This window comes from Perna viridis, chromosome 5 (assembly GCF_037379345.1).
Source record: "Perna viridis isolate PV_CMFRI_1.1 ecotype Kerala chromosome 5, ASM3737934v1, whole genome shotgun sequence".
Lineage (NCBI taxonomy): Eukaryota > Metazoa > Mollusca > Bivalvia > Mytilida > Mytilidae > Perna > Perna viridis.
The window spans coordinates 47,920,417-47,936,137 of NC_142449.1; the positions used below are offsets into that span (position 1 = coordinate 47,920,417).

The following is a 15,721-nucleotide window of genomic DNA, read 5'->3' on the forward strand; positions in this document are numbered from 1 at the left end:
ATAATGAAAGCTGTATCATTTTTTATATTTATGATTACAAGTGGACATGTTCATACTAAAGCTACTAGTATATAGAGACTTGGACATTTTTTTATTACACTGAGATAATACAAAAAGATTTTGGAAATGTGCATTAGCTAATGTGGAAAAAAAACACTAAGCACTTCACTTTATTACATGAAATAAAAATTGCAAATTTTGCAATGGGATGGTCACATTATCTATTATCCTCCAAAAATATGATTACATGTAACAAACTTGCCAGGAACTATAACAGAGGAATACAGAATATTCAGTGACAGATCCAGGGGGCCCAAGCCCCCCTAAGAAAAAAAGTACTGAAAAAATGAGCGTGTTAAGTCATGAAAAATACTCACCGTAGATCTTGTCAAGAAATTTTTTTTTGCTCCCCCACCCCTTACCCAAAACTTTGGGTCTACCACTGATATTGTTATTTGAACAGTGCTTTCACCACTACAAGAGTTTTTTTTTTATTTTTTATTCCATCACACCCAAGTTGCTACCCACTGAAACTCCTTATGTTATTTTTTTCATGTGAAGGAAAAATTTTCATACAGCAGTTGAACTACATGAGTTAAAGTGTGTATTTAAATGACCACAGAGTGCACACAGCTCAACAAATCAGAGATCATGGTCAAATCACTGCAATGAGTATCAATTTTATCATATTATATGGTTTATCAAAAAAAATATATTTCATGAATTTCAGTAAACCATTTAACGTAGTTTTCAGCTGAAGTTTAATATTTCAGTGTGAATTCAAATGTGTGGTTTGACTGAATAATGAAAGGGGCAGATCCAGAGACTTTGAAAAGAGGGTCCAGGAAAAAGTGGAGGTTCGAGGCTGAATATTTGCTCATTTTGGCAAAATTTTGTACAAAATTATCAAAAATTTTCCTGAATAAGGTGGTTTTAACTTCTAAGCCCTATAACCACCCAAGACTCCCATTTAACAGGAGACTACTGTGAATAGAAAAGGGAAAAAACAGATATTCATCATCATGTACCATTTTTTGACTGAGGTAGTAAAACCACCAGTATGAATTTAAAAGTTTTGTTATGATATGAATTAACTGTGTGGTACGTTGCTATGTTTTGTTTTGTTTGAAAAGTTTTCGGCTTTTGGTTAGATCGGATTAGTCGCCATCTCTAAGGTGAAGTGCATAAAATCAAGGTTGATGAAAATTTTTAAGCCGGTATTTCAGCAACAATTTCGACAGCATTTTTCACGTTATTTTGCCAAAATGGTGGGTATTTTAGATGAAAACTAACTTTTAGTGTTACTTGTAACCAAAAATAAACCAAATGGCATGGGTTGCCATTGTGGAAATCCATGCACTATCATGAATCGAAAGTTGTGAGAACTGGCAGAACAAATAAATGTTGACTTGAATGTTATTTTATTGATACTGGACTACACCAGATTGCAATGATCATTTTCGATGGTGTGATTTTTTAAAAAATGGATCCAAGCTAGATGCATAATCATTACCAAAAATATTGATATTTTGAAATATTGGCAAGGTTCTGAACTTAAGGTGTTTTATGAAGATTTAACATAATTTTGTTCCTTCCTTGGCATTTTAAATTTAGATATCTATCACCTACTACCTACATGCAATATCAGAAATAATTAGTTAAGCTGGTAAAATCAATTAATATATACTTTTTATACCAAAAATAAGTAAATAACTGTCCAGAAGTCCAAAATACCCCAAATTGTGACATAATTAACATAATTTATACTACCATCTGGTTATTGTTTAATATATTGATCGTGATTCACATGATTGAATTTAGACTTACAACAATCACTGTTAGATTTTTTTGTCAACATAATCTTACATAGACAGCACTGTACATTTAAAAGCAACTTCAGCCAATTTCATCATAGACCCACTTAATTTTACATAGACTCGGTCCGTAGGTCTACTGCAAATTTCTTTCACTGAACAATGGAGCCAATGTGAGTACTGCCTATGTTTGTCGCACAATGTCATATCCACCGTTACAGTCTTCTCAACTAACTTTCCAGTTCACAGGCCTGAAATACATTTTTCAGAAATTTTTATATAGTGGCTGTTGGCCTGTTGTAGTTAATTTTACAGGCCCACTTCCATTTTGACAAGCCTTGGAAGGCTTTGGACAACTGCCATTAAAAAGGTTGTAGAACAATGCTAGGCTCAATTCAAAGAAAATTTGTTTTAGTGCTAAAGAAAAATCAACCAGTGAAGACATGTACCTTTAAGTTCCTTTAACTGCATTGATAAAAAGTTTGTCAATAAAAATTGATTGTAAAAATACTCTAAATGTGTTGAGCCATATTTTTTTTTAAATAAACAGTTGAAATAATTCCTATATACACACCAAAATACAACCCATTGGAGCATGCGTGGAATTACCAGGTAATCCTCAAGTTAACAGAATGAGATCATGGTTTACCCAGTAGAAAACTATAAAAAAACAAACTGTTTCATTGATTTATGGGACTAAATTTAACACATGAAGGCATCACATCTCAACTTAAATTTGGCATTGTAAATATATTGTAACACTATTATACTTAGCTTGAAGGTCTTAACTGTATGGACAACCTATCCAGCACTGTAGGCCAAAGCAAACATTTTTTTTTACCGTCAATAAAAAAAATGTAAGAATTAGCAATTCTTTTAGAAAAACCCAAAGGATCATGATTTAAGTGACATAGCTTTGAAATAAGTTACAATTCATGTACATGCACAAAATTCAAATGTAGAAAAGAATGAGTGTCATGCTTGCTAAGTGACTGTAGTTTTGTGAATACGAAACAGATTTGACTCCCAATCAAAGCTATATGTCTACACATTTAAACACACTGCTATGAATTATAACCATTTGAACAGTTAACTTCTGTATACAAATACTGTTTTAGAACAAAATGATTATCCTGGTAGCTAGTTATTCTACTGTGAAAATAGAAACCCACATGAAAAAAAGCAACATCGATATAATACTATTAAGGTAGATCATACCTAGTACTTCTAGTAGCAGGAAAAATTTACTTAGTTTTTCTCAAAGATTACCTTGAATGAACATACTTCAGAATATTAATATAAGAAACATAGGACACCAGACTTGATTTTGAGATAATTGAGCCTAATTAAAGCCAAAATTTTATTACATTTTATATGGATTCTGAACAGAATTTTCAATATTCTGTAAACTTCTGGAAACATTTTTTATAACTGTATAAATAGAACACTTAACTGACATTCTTTAATATTTCAAATAAAAAATTAGGGCTCAGCGACTTCTTTTTCTTGCGCAATATTATAAAAGCTAAAATTCCCTATTCATTTCAATAGAGTATTTTACCGTCAATTATATCCCCTTTAAAAGATTTTTCATGCCAATTACCTACCCTTGGAAGAGGCTTTTTTAGTACAATTTCGCTAATTTTACCATTCTAATTTTATGTAAAAAAATCATTTGAAATGATTTAATCATATGATTTTTATATCAGTTAAAATATAATTTGTTCATAGAAAATATATATGTCTCTATGATTTTGAAAGATGACAAAAAAGAATGTGCAATGTAATAGGCATGATCAACCTTAAATCCATCATAGAATATATGAATAATTCTTAAAATATGACATTCAATCCTTCGTCCAATACATGTACCTTCAAAGAAAGAAAGAACAAAACAAAAGGCTATTAGAAACTAAATAAAGACAAGATGACAGAGTATAAACTTAAAAAAACCAGTATGAAGTTGGTGAAATGTAATGAATACAGATCCAAATTAAATCTATAAAATTCATACCAGTATGTACATGTATTCCACAACTATAGTCATCAATACTCTTAGGTATGATGTACAAATATTCCAAATGTTGTGAATGAATATGAAGTATTGCTGCGGAAAATATGCATACAATATTGGGTAACCAGGGTTTCGATATTCAATTTCAGGCAAGACCAACAAGTTAAAAATTGTAGTAAAAATAAGTTGTATAGTCCTATATCTTTTACAAATGCATATTTGGCAATAAAAAATGGCATGTACGTTGGTTGAGCTGTAGTACAATTTGGGATTCCTAGAACAACTTTGAGGGATAGGCTCTCAGGTAAAGTTGATCTTGAACATGTGACCACTGGGAGAGCTCTAGTCTTAGATGAAGAGGAGGAAGCCAGGCTGTTTGAACTTGTAAAGGTCATGAAAAGCTATGGATTCACTTATACCCATCAAGAAGTTGTGGAAATAGCCAGAGACTACTGTGTTCAACTAGGGAACAGAACACACAATGAACCTTTAAATCTTAAATGGTTTTGAGGATTTATCAATAGATGGTCCGAACTCAAAGTAATTAAGCCCAGTAGCTTAAGGATACAGGAAGCTAAATGTGCAACTCAAGATATTATAGATAAATATTTCTAAGAATTAAAATTGATAATAGACAAGTATGACCTTGTTAACAGGCCTCATCTAATATTTACCCTCGGTATTGTCGATGAAAAGGGTGTTTCTCCTGACCATAAACCATCCTCTATTTTTGGCTCTGCCAATGCACATCCCCATGCAGTAAATGCTGGAAAATCACTAACTATAACCATTCTAGGTTGTGGAAGTGCAGCTGGTGTTGCTATTCCACCATATTTCGCCTTTCCTGGAAAACACTCTACTGATAACTTGATGAATGGTGCAACTTCTGGATCTGATTTTACAATGACCCAAACTGGATGCTCAATTACATAATTTATCAGAAACGGTTGAAGGAACATTTCATCAAATTTTCACCTGGTTGTACAGGTGATCATATCCTCATTCTGTTAGATGATCACACCTCACACATAGCAATTGACTTAAAAGATTGGGCTCATGACCTCTGTATAATTCTGTATGTTTTACCTGCCAATACTAGCCATATTGTTTAACCTTTAGATGTTGATTGTTATTGGTCATTTCAAAGAATGTATGATGATGAATGCCACAAGAAGACTAGGCTGAACTGCAAAATATCAGTGCATCTGTAATAGCTTGCAGAGTTTACCATCAATTCTTCAGTTATCTTTTATGAACAGTGGGATATTTCCATTAAAACTCAATAATACCAATAGAGTCAACAAAACCTCAAGAATTTTTTTGTCATACTGTAGATCAAGACTCACAAACTACACAGGTTGAATTGAATGAACATGAGGTGAACATGCCATATCAAACAAGGGAGGATGAACCTCAGGAAAATATATCTGGAGTTGAGCATACTGCTGTTGAAGCAGAAGAAGTAGAAATGGATTCTGATGATCAAAGTGAAGCATTTGTAAGCTTCTTTGGAGAAAAGTTAGACAAGTTGAAGGAGGTAAAAATTGAAGGTACTGAAGATGGAAAGGAGAGAAAGACAACAGGAGGGGCAATGAAAAAAAAAAAAAGAATATCTAAAAAACACTAAAAAAACATAACAGGGGAGATCTTAAATAGTTAATTACAAAAAAGTACATGTACACATAGAAATAAGCAGCACCATTCCCTTTATAAAGTGGGAGGGTGGACAGTTCCTGCTGATCATTTTAAAGTCATGAAAATCTATTATCTTTATTATAACGTAATTTTTCATGTTTGAAGCTTACAATTTAGTAGGGTCACAAATCAAGTGGTATGACTTATGATTTGAATTTTCTAAGTGAGGACCTTAATGGTAATGTAGCCCAGTCTTAAGTACAGTAGGTTTCGTGTAGGCTGCCGAGTTCTTTCTAAATTAATGTTTGTAAAATTACTTCTTTATGTAGTAGTCTTCCTAAACCTCAGGCAGGAAGTGATTCACCACAAAAATAGCGAAAATTAGTATGTTTACAGTAGAAGAGCCAACAGTTTGGAGATCAGTAATAAGATCATTTACAAACAGACAGGAAGGCAGTAACATTCATTAGGCAGAATCAAAAATAATTTTATAAGAATTTGAATTAAAAGTTAATGTTAGTTTTGGTACAGTTTTAACAACTCAATACTTCTTGGGCAATTGCATATATGATTTACATGCACTAGGTGTTGAATAAAGATTTCCAGGTTTATATGCAAAAAATTGAATGGATACCTGTGTTGAAAATTATTCTAGTAACCATTTTAAGCTTTTATTTTTTATGTTTGTTTTAGGCTTCAGATGCAAAAAGGGCAAAATTGACAGATGCTGAGAGAGATACCTCATTATCTCCCCTTAAAAATGTTGGTTGGACAATGGTAGAAGGAAGGGATGCCATCTATAAAGAATTCCTGTTCAAAGATTTCAATCAGGTATGATAAATGTATGTATACACACTGCTTTGGCTCTGGAATATTCTTTAAGGAGGTAGACACAACTCTTACAAATCATTCAAACATTTGTATTCAGTGTTTTACATCAATCTCATGTAAGCATCAAAGTAACTTGGACTGATTTCATTCTGTTTCAAATGAATGCTTGATAGGCTTTGGTGGAATTGAATCTGATACAAACATATCACTGATTTCAAGAGTTATGTCCCTTACCCTAGGTCTACCTTCTTAAAACCACAAAAGTAGGAACAAACTTAAACAGTGGAGGGTAATAACATTGTGTGTTCCTGCAAGATGAAAAATCTAAACATATGCTCAAAGACAAGAAAACCCCTTTTTTCTGATTTTGTTGTTTTCTACATTATTTACATTTAACATGTTGAAGTAATAACATAATGTTGCATTTAGAAGTTGTGAAAATGAAATAAAAACGTAAAATTGTATTATATCCCCTTGTAACTCATTGACAGTAGTCATTGTAAGATCTATGTATGTATCAAAATCAACCCTAACACTAACTGTATAGGAGCTTTAGATATTTGTAGTATGATTAACATTTAAACAATTTTCATTACTGCAATTTGAAAACTTTTCATTGCAGGCATTTGGATTCATGACCAGAGTTGCCTTGTTAGCAGACAAAATGGACCATCACCCTGAATGGTTTAATGTTTATAATAAAGTGAGTAATATATAGCGAGACTTGACTTAACAAAACACCTTTTGAACAATAGAATTTTTCCAGTTTAGACAGATATTTGGATTTCCAAGTTATAAACTGATTAGAAGGAATTTTAACAAGTGTTTCCTTTAGACAGATTTTCAGTTCATTTTGAGTTTGGTTTAGACAGGTTTCCAGTTTATTCTGGGTTTGGTTTAGACAGGTTTCACTGTCTTAAACAAGTTCACATTACATTGTTAACTAGGAGTTTGTTAATTGAGTTTCTATCTCTTTGTTTAATGTTCTTATTATAGTATTTGAAATGAAAGAATATTCTCGTTTGCTATGGGAACCCCCGACCAATTTATGGTTTGTCTAAAAAATTACCTCACAGATTTTCTAACATTGCACTTTATCCCAGCTGCATAAAACATTACTTTGTCTTTGATACAGGTGCAGGTACTCAGTATTTCAACTGAGAACTAGTATTGTATTTTCTCACTTAAGAGACTAAAATGAAATGATGAACCTATTTTTATCCATATGAGATTTAAATATAAATCCTTTACAAACCAAAGAGACTTCTGTGCATGTTAGTCTCTGTTAAAAGGTGCCCAGGTCAATATGTATTCTGGTTAAGATGCTTAGGTCAATATATATTCTGGTTAAGGTACCCAGGTCAATAAATATTCTGGTTTGGGTGCCCTGGTCAATATATATTCTGGTTAAGGTGCCCTAGTCAATATTTATTCTGGTTAAGGTGCCCAGGTCAATATATATATTCTGGTTAAGGTGCCCAGGTCAATAATATATTCTGGTTAAGGTGCCCCGGTCAATATATATTCTGGTTAAGGTGTAGTTTTCTTCACCCAATTATCATCCCATCCTATAGTACAAATTCATGCCTTAAAGTTCAGATATGTTGTCTTAACAGATGGCTAATATTTGCTCTAAAACAATAACAAAAATTTGTGAGCAGATTCATGAGAATTGTTAATGCGGTGAGAAGGGTGAGATCTGCTCGCTGATCAGTAACCCTAATATATTTAAGGTACGGCAATAGATAAACAAAGATTGAAAGCATAGATATATTAAATGTTTTCATATTTTATTTTGATTTTTTTCCATTTCTAATTTAGGTGCAGATAACTCTGAGCACACATGATGTTGGAGGTCTTTCCCAGAGGGATGTTAAGCTTGCTACCTTTATAGAAACTGCTGCTGGAGCTGTTGAGAAGTAGCAGGAGTCAAAGAATAATTGGACCAAAAACTATTTTTTCTGTGTTTTCAGTAGTGTTTTGATTGATAATTATTAAATAATTTACAAGCAAATTGAAAATAACAATCAAAGATTTCTTTATGGGCAATTTTAGTTTTCCATATATATTGTTACTGGCAACTTTACTTACTCCGTTTATATAAAATTCCGTCCAGTTTTCAATCCATCATTCAGAACATTTCAGATTTAAAGCAAAGTTTAAACAAATATACAAAAGTATGGCTCTTTAACATGGAAGTTCCCACCTACTCACTGGAAACACAGTACAATAGTTGGTCTAACTATACATTCCAATATATAATTCAGGAGGAGAGAAATCTGGTGTGACTGTTAGAGACTGTGTTATGTTTAGTGTCTTCTTGTTTGATACATGTAAATTATGAAAAAAGAAATAGATTTGGATCATTTAAAAGAGAGGAACTAGTCAAACATGACAATCATGTGCTAATTTTCAAGCTACTCAGAGTCAGTTCTACTAGTTCACAATAAATGCAGCTTGTAAAATTTTTGAAGCAATATTTGTTATTTATCATGGAATTTACATTATTAAAGCTGGTCTTTGTACTAAAGTCTCATATATCCTTATGTACCATTTAGTTCAATTAAACCATTTGATTGATTGTGATTAATTTGTATGCCTAAGACACCATATTATTTGTGATATCTGCAAAAAAATTGGGGTCGTATATAATGGAATAGTGCTTTCTTTGTTGTCATTGTCGGTAGACCCATGACTTCCATGTTGTAGCTTGAATATTAGTTTGCAGATCTTGATAACCATAAAAAAGATTTCTATTGATTATTGAAGTTCTGGCTCCTAACATTTTGAAATTAAAGGCCAAAAGATAGTGTTTCATTGAATGTAACTATAAAACTCAAGTAATTAAGCAAATGGATATAGTAACAAAATGTTCTACATACTACAAAGGTCAGACTGATTGATTTTGGTGTATATTACCAACATCATTAGGAATTGGGGACTGAAAAGGGCACAAACTGGGTGAAAATCAATAAATCTTCCAACAGAAGGGTTTAATTTGTTTGTTCGTTTTTTTTTGTTTTTGTTTTGGGTATCCTTCCTTGTTATCATATCAGTGAAGGGAGGGGCCAAAAACCAACACATCTCTGGTTTCTGGGCATTTATTGCAAAATATGTTCTCGTATTTTTTATGTTTTAAAACAAATAAAATATGTTTTGGACTAATATGCAAATTAATGTTTTTTCTGTGTATAAAATCACATGGAAACAAGTTTTTTTTTCTACATAATATGAAAACCATTTTCTTACACTAAGTCCTATGGGATACATATATTGACCATTTGATTTTTATTTACCTTTTTTTTTCATGAATTTATTTGTTAGTCCTAATCATATGTTTTTTTTATATGTTTTTCATGATGGTCCTAAACATATGAGAAACATATTTTGTAATTTTTCTTGTGTACTTGATTCATTCCAAAGATGGAATGATTTGACAGATTTAAAGGGTTATGACCCTTATAGAATAAGCATTGTAGGCAAAATAGGTGTCCAATATATATCCCAATATGAATAATTGAGCTGTATCTGGTTTGAATGCTGTGAATATTTGTTCCAATAGGGCTATGTTGGTAAAGGGGGATAATTCAACTTCAATCTGTAGGGGAAAAGGGGACATTGTTAATCATAAAAAAAGTTTGTTTACAGTATCTTCATTTATTAATGCCCTGGCCATAGCACCACAAAACTGAAAAAAAAATACTTAAGTCTGTGAATATTCTTTACTTCCATGGAAACTCCAATCAAAGTATTAGAAATTGATGACGTCACAAATAGTTAAAAACTTTCTTAGACAAAGGTAATTTTTCAAATTTAATGTTGCTGAGACCTGGTCTTGTAGTGCATAAAATATCTTGTGATAAGACTTATGTGGTTAATTCAGTTAACAAAACATATTCTTGACAAAGTACCTGTAATATATCTTATATCAAAAACAATATAACTAACAAATACATGTATAATCACAAAACATACTAAACAAACAATCCTAAAGCTTTTAAAAAAATGTTAAAAACAGTAGTCAATGAGAAAAAAACTGGCCACTGCAACTTAAAATTGAGCTTGCACTGATATTTCAGAACCAGACAACACCGGTACATTTGCAGAGAGAAATATACAAGTTCTGCCTCAACCATTTAATAGAACAGATGCCATGTCAGTAAGCATTGACTTGTAAGAATAAGCACTAAGGTACTTCCCAAGTCAAAATGCAGGATGCATACCCTAGTCAATTTCACTAAATTATGAAACTAAAACAACCATTCTGGAAAGTTTTTGTATTTTACATACTTCATATCCATTGCATCGCAATATTTTCTAAAAAAAAATGTGTAAAAAATTTGATTTTTACATGCACATACTGGTACATATTTTTTGGTACCAGTAATTTTAGATTTTGATCTTGGCAGAACCTTGAGCTTTCTTCTCTTTTGAATTTTATAACTGTCTAGATGGTAATACCTCATTGGCATATAGAAAAAAAATCTTTTCAACAACTATTTCAAACATATAGGTAAATTAAATTAATTATAAAGCATTTCCACTTGATCCTGATAAAGGTTAAAACAAATCTGGTAAATTAACAATTCAAAAATTGGCAAGCCTTCATTTCTGAAATTGGATTTATCACACTGTTGAAGCACCTACATTGAAACTATCAAGATCCGGCTGCAGCATCTAAAAAAGAGTTCTGTTTTTCAAAAAATGTGTGGATGGATTTTAATTGTTTGTCACGTAACCACACATGAGGTCTTTTTGTCTTAATGAATTCTACTGCTTCCTCTGGTGTCCATTTATTTTTCTGAAATGGAAATAAAAATTTATTTTTAAAAAATCATAATGAGTTACATAAGGGCTATTCCATAATTAACTGTGAGGAGGATGGGGAGGCACTTCTATTAAAATTTGATGGGAGGTTGCTATTTAAGATAACTAGCCTTAAAAATGAAAGAAAATAATCAAAATTATATGCATGGTGGAGTCAATTTAAAAGTGCCTCCCCCTATACACTATTTTCTGGAATAGCCCTAATAAAGAAGTTACCTTGGAACACATGGATTTTACTTAAGTTCATTCTAAGTAAAAATGACTTGATTCAACACGTTTGAGTTTTTTGGCTTTTGTTTCTTTGTTTGTTTCTTTCTGCTTGATGAAATCTATAATGATTCTATATTTTTTTCATATATATTTCAGTTACTAGAAGTAAAGAATAATTGTTTATACAAGCAGTTAGTTTCATTACTGCTATACTTCTTCAGTAAGCATGAAATACCAATTTAAAAATTTTAATATGGTGAATATAATAATCCAACAAAGTCAACAAAGAATGTAAGAGAAATAAAACTAGAAGAACCATGAACAAAGCTCACTTGGTAAAATCCTTGCTTCTCTCCCCAGACACCATATAGAAAATCCAAAAGTCATTCCGATAGGTGCAACAATAGCATCTTTTGATAAGGAATGTGTGGAAGTTTCATTGAATTTAAATCAGCTATTTCATATGAGTGTTGATTAGTACTAGATATAAATGGACAGACAGACAGCGTTAACACTATCTATCTTGCGTTATGCCACAGGTATAATAAAGACTCACATGAACAAGATAACATGCCACAATAGTGGTACTCCGTGTTCTCCCAGCTTTACAATGTACATATACACTCTCCTGTCTATGCCTAAACTTTGATATAAAGTGGACAGCAGTCTGTATGTTTTCTTGGCTTGGTGTACCTGTATAATCTATAGTTGGTAACTTTAACTGTTCAACGCCCAGGTCATTCCATTCCTACATTAAGTAAAAAACAATATCAGTCTTTTGTTAGTTTTAGAGACCATCAGAAATGTAAAACTTATAAATTGTGATTTAAGAGTAATCAAGGGAACCAAGGTTATAGCGGTAATCAAAAGAATGTAATCCAGGGACAAAGACCAGACATGGATAACAGACATACACAACAAAGAACACAAAGTAACTAAAATCATACACACAAAGCAACAAAAGCAAATGAGCAACTCCGACTCCACTAAAAACTGGCAGCATGGACCAGGTGCACCGGTAGGTTAAGTATCTTCTGATTTTCTAGAAACACCTGCCGAGTTGCTCATAAAAAGTCATGTCCAGGGTAGACGAAAGAGGAATGGAGTAACACATTGAGTTAGCAAAACTCGTAGAAACATAGGTACTTACAGTTTCATTATTAGGGAAGATACTTAATAAAGTATTGCTCTCCAAATGTTTTTTTCTGCTTGACAACCTGTGCCCCCTTAAACTTGAAACCACCCTAAGTTCCATAATGACAGTCAGAATTCTAAGAAAGAAGAATGTCCATACACCATAAATTGGAATATTTTGGTTGTAGTTTTATTTTGGTTTATTCCTTTAAAAGAAAACTGGAGAAATTAATCTGTTACTGGTAGCATTAGAATTAATCTGCCAATGGTAGCATTAGAATTAATCTGTTACTGGTAGCATTACAATTAATCTGCCACTGGTAACATTAGAATTAATCTGCCACTGGTAGCATTAGAATTAATCTGTTACTGGTAGCATTACAATTAATCTGTTACTGGTAGCATTAGAATTAATCAACCACTGATAGAATTATAATTAATCTGTTACTGGTAGCATTAGAATTAATCTGTTACTGGTAGCATTAGAATTAATCAACCACTGATAGAATTATAATTAATCTGTTACTGGTAGCATTAGAATTAATCTGTTACTGGTAGCATTAGAATTAATCTGCCACTGGTAGCATTAGAATTAATCTGTTACTGGTAGAGCTAGAATTAATCTGTTACTGGTAGCATTAGAATTAATCTGCCACTGGTAGCATTAGAATTAATCTGCCACTGGTAACATTAGAATTAATCTGCCACTGGTAGCATTAGAATTAATCTGTTACTGGTAGAATTAGAATTAATCTGTTACTGGTAGAGCTAGAATTAATCTGTTACTGGTAGCATTAGAATTAATCTGCCACTGGTAGAATTAGAATTAATCTGTTACTGGTAGCATTTGAATTAATCTGCCACTGGTAGCATTAGAATTAATCTGCCACTGATAGAGCTAGAATTAATCTGCCACTGGTAGCATTAGAATTAATCTGCCAATGGTAGCATTAGAATTAATCTGCCAATGGTAGCATTAGAATTAATCTGTTACTGGTAGCATTAGAATTAATCTGCCACTGGTAGCATTAGAATTAATCTGTTACTGGTAGCATTAGAATTAATCTGTTACTGGTAGCATTAGATGGATTGTTTTCGCTCTGAAGAAAAGGCAAAATAAAACACCATATTTAAACATGCATGTTTTGTCAGAAAACCACCAAAATTACCCAACACAAAATATCCCAATTTATGGTAACATGTTTATTTAAAATACCTGTTCTGTTGGCATCATTCCTTTCATCTCCCATTCTTCATTCAAGCTTACTACACCTTTTACATTTTCTTCTTCTACAAGCTACAAATACATAGTAAATTGTCATGGAAGTAAACATACAGTAAGTCACTAAAATAAAGAGGTGATTTAATCATACTGTCTGGTGTGACTTTATAATGAAATTAATAGTAATTTTTCCAAATTTAGATTTTATTTGAAATGTCATTCCTAGGCATGTAAACATATATATATATAAAAATATTCAAACAACAGTTATTTAACAAATCTTTTAAATCATTACTTTAAATACATGTACAAGTGCAATTAATCATATCAATATAGGGAATCTATTTGAAAGCAACTTTATAACAATCAATGATTTATTAATATCACCTTGGAAAAATTTGCAGTTGTGTTATATGAACAATATATGCAGTAGTATAATGGTAACATCACAGACAGGTACTGTCATCCAGCATCTGTAAACATTTGCTTCCTGGACAGTAATTTTATATGTAGTGCAGTTACACCCGTTTGAAACAGTCCCTTTCCATCAATATAAATGTATTTCAAACATTGGTATATCGAACACCTGTCATAACCAAATTAATTTTAAAGTCTAAAAGGGTTGGATTTAAACAGGTTTCATGGTTGAAGTGTATGAATCTTAATGGAAAGCACCACAAGATGCTATACCACAACAATAAGTTACCTGTTTACAGAATTGTTGGAGAGGAAGGGCTCCTAAAACTACAGTCTCGTCAATTCTGTTATACCATGCCCTGCTCGAAACTTTAGACATTAACATGTTGAAATAAAGAGTGGGATAAAATGCCACCTTCCCAAACAAAGTTCCAGACATGTTTAGTCTTGCTTTCAGCAAAAATGGCTTCTTGATGAAAACTGGTATAGCTCAGATAAAATTTCGATTCGTGTCAAATTTCATTGTCAAACCTGAAATGAATAAATAAATATATATACACAGATATTTGATGATCAATCAAAAGAGGTATTGGCAATACTGAACTTCTGGAGGTTCACACAAGGAAGGGAAAGACAGTGAAAGTACTTTAATTCATGGATACCAATTTTCATTGATAAGGGTTCATGGGTTCTTGAATTCATTGTTTTCAGGTTTTCATTTCTTTCACAGTACATTGAAAAATGTAGTGGTGGCTTCCTCTCATAAGTTCAAGATTTAAATATCATGCACCATTAATAGTTAAGCTAGTGGAGTATTCCTTGAGCTCAGTTGGTAGAGCATCAGCTTACGAGTTTAGATTCCTGGCTGATGCACTTTGTCAAGTGCATCATGCTCTGCTGTTGTACCAGTCAAGATTATCATGGCATTTGCAGTGGCATTTTGTAAAACTGATGTTGGAGGCAACCAAGCAAAATAATAAAAAACAAAAAGGGCAAAAAATATAGAACAAATCATATAACACAAAAAATGATAAAACCAGTTAAAAAATATTTAATGATAACTTCTAAAAAAATATAGAGAAAAGACTATGATATGCAAACTGTTGGTAGAAATAATAATAATACCCCTGCTCGAAAAGCAGGAGCTACATACTAGTAGTGATCACGGTATCTACTCATTGGAATTTGATGAAATATTCACAGTTTATTTATTACGTGATGCCATTTTGTACCTCCTATTTTGTTTTTATATCTGAATGTCTTAAATCACTTACGGGATTTAACATGGTTTCTGGGTAGGGGAGCAGGGGTAATGCCTATAGTGAGCTTTACTCAGTTTTTCTAGTTCCACATTATTTTTATGGTTAGATGCTATGTTTGTGGCCATACCCTTACTTTATTTTGTAGGTGATTCGTTTCATAAGGAGAAATGTATACGATTAATGTTAACGATTTCAGAACATACCGATACGAATTTTTTTTTATGTATTCTGCAAGGACTTCTGTCTGGAACTCTTTTGCATTGAAAACCAAATATAGTGCAAAGGGATAATTCATTGGTAAACTGTGTAATATTTTCAATAAGTTTTCACTAAATGTATTTCATTATGTTTTTTT

The 15,721-nt window shown here is 32.2% G+C and overlaps 2 protein-coding genes and 1 pseudogene across 4 annotated transcripts; 2 read left to right on the top strand and 1 right to left on the bottom strand.

Moving 5' to 3' along the window:
- The first annotated feature begins 1,121 nt into the window (after positions 1–1,121).
- Positions 1,122–8,880, top strand: LOC148618016 (pterin-4-alpha-carbinolamine dehydratase-like). Of its 2 annotated transcripts, none has more exons than XM_088585815.1 (4): positions 1,122–1,268; positions 6,157–6,294; positions 6,917–6,997; positions 8,116–8,880. In XM_088585815.1, exons 1-4 carry the CDS (start codon positions 1,200–1,202, stop codon positions 8,215–8,217), a joined length of 390 nt encoding a protein of 129 aa, XP_088441941.1. In that variant the 5' UTR covers positions 1,122–1,199; the 3' UTR covers positions 8,218–8,880. The 2 variants fall into 2 exon arrangements, with proteins under 2 accessions (XP_088441941.1, XP_088441940.1); XM_088585814.1 differs by lacking the exon at positions 1,122–1,268 and adding an exon at positions 5,183–5,365.
- Positions 3,742–5,179, top strand: LOC148618017 (uncharacterized; annotated as a pseudogene).
- Positions 8,881–9,381: 501 nt separating the features above from the next.
- On the bottom strand, positions 9,382–15,644 carry LOC148618018 (phosphatidylglycerophosphatase and protein-tyrosine phosphatase 1-like). 2 transcript variants are annotated; one of them, XM_088585813.1, is made up of 6 exons: positions 15,570–15,644; positions 14,394–14,635; positions 13,682–13,762; positions 11,888–12,079; positions 10,942–11,095; positions 9,932–9,982 (listed from the first exon to the last, which is right to left on the bottom strand). In XM_088585813.1, the coding sequence occupies exons 2-5, from the start codon at positions 14,541–14,543 to the stop codon at positions 10,952–10,954; spliced, it is 567 nt and encodes a 188-aa protein (XP_088441939.1). In that variant the 5' UTR covers positions 14,544–14,635; positions 15,570–15,644; the 3' UTR covers positions 9,932–9,982; positions 10,942–10,951. The 2 variants fall into 2 exon arrangements, with proteins under 2 accessions (XP_088441938.1, XP_088441939.1); XM_088585812.1 differs by having other exon boundaries at positions 9,382–11,095.
- Between the last annotated feature and the right edge of the window lie 77 nt (positions 15,645–15,721).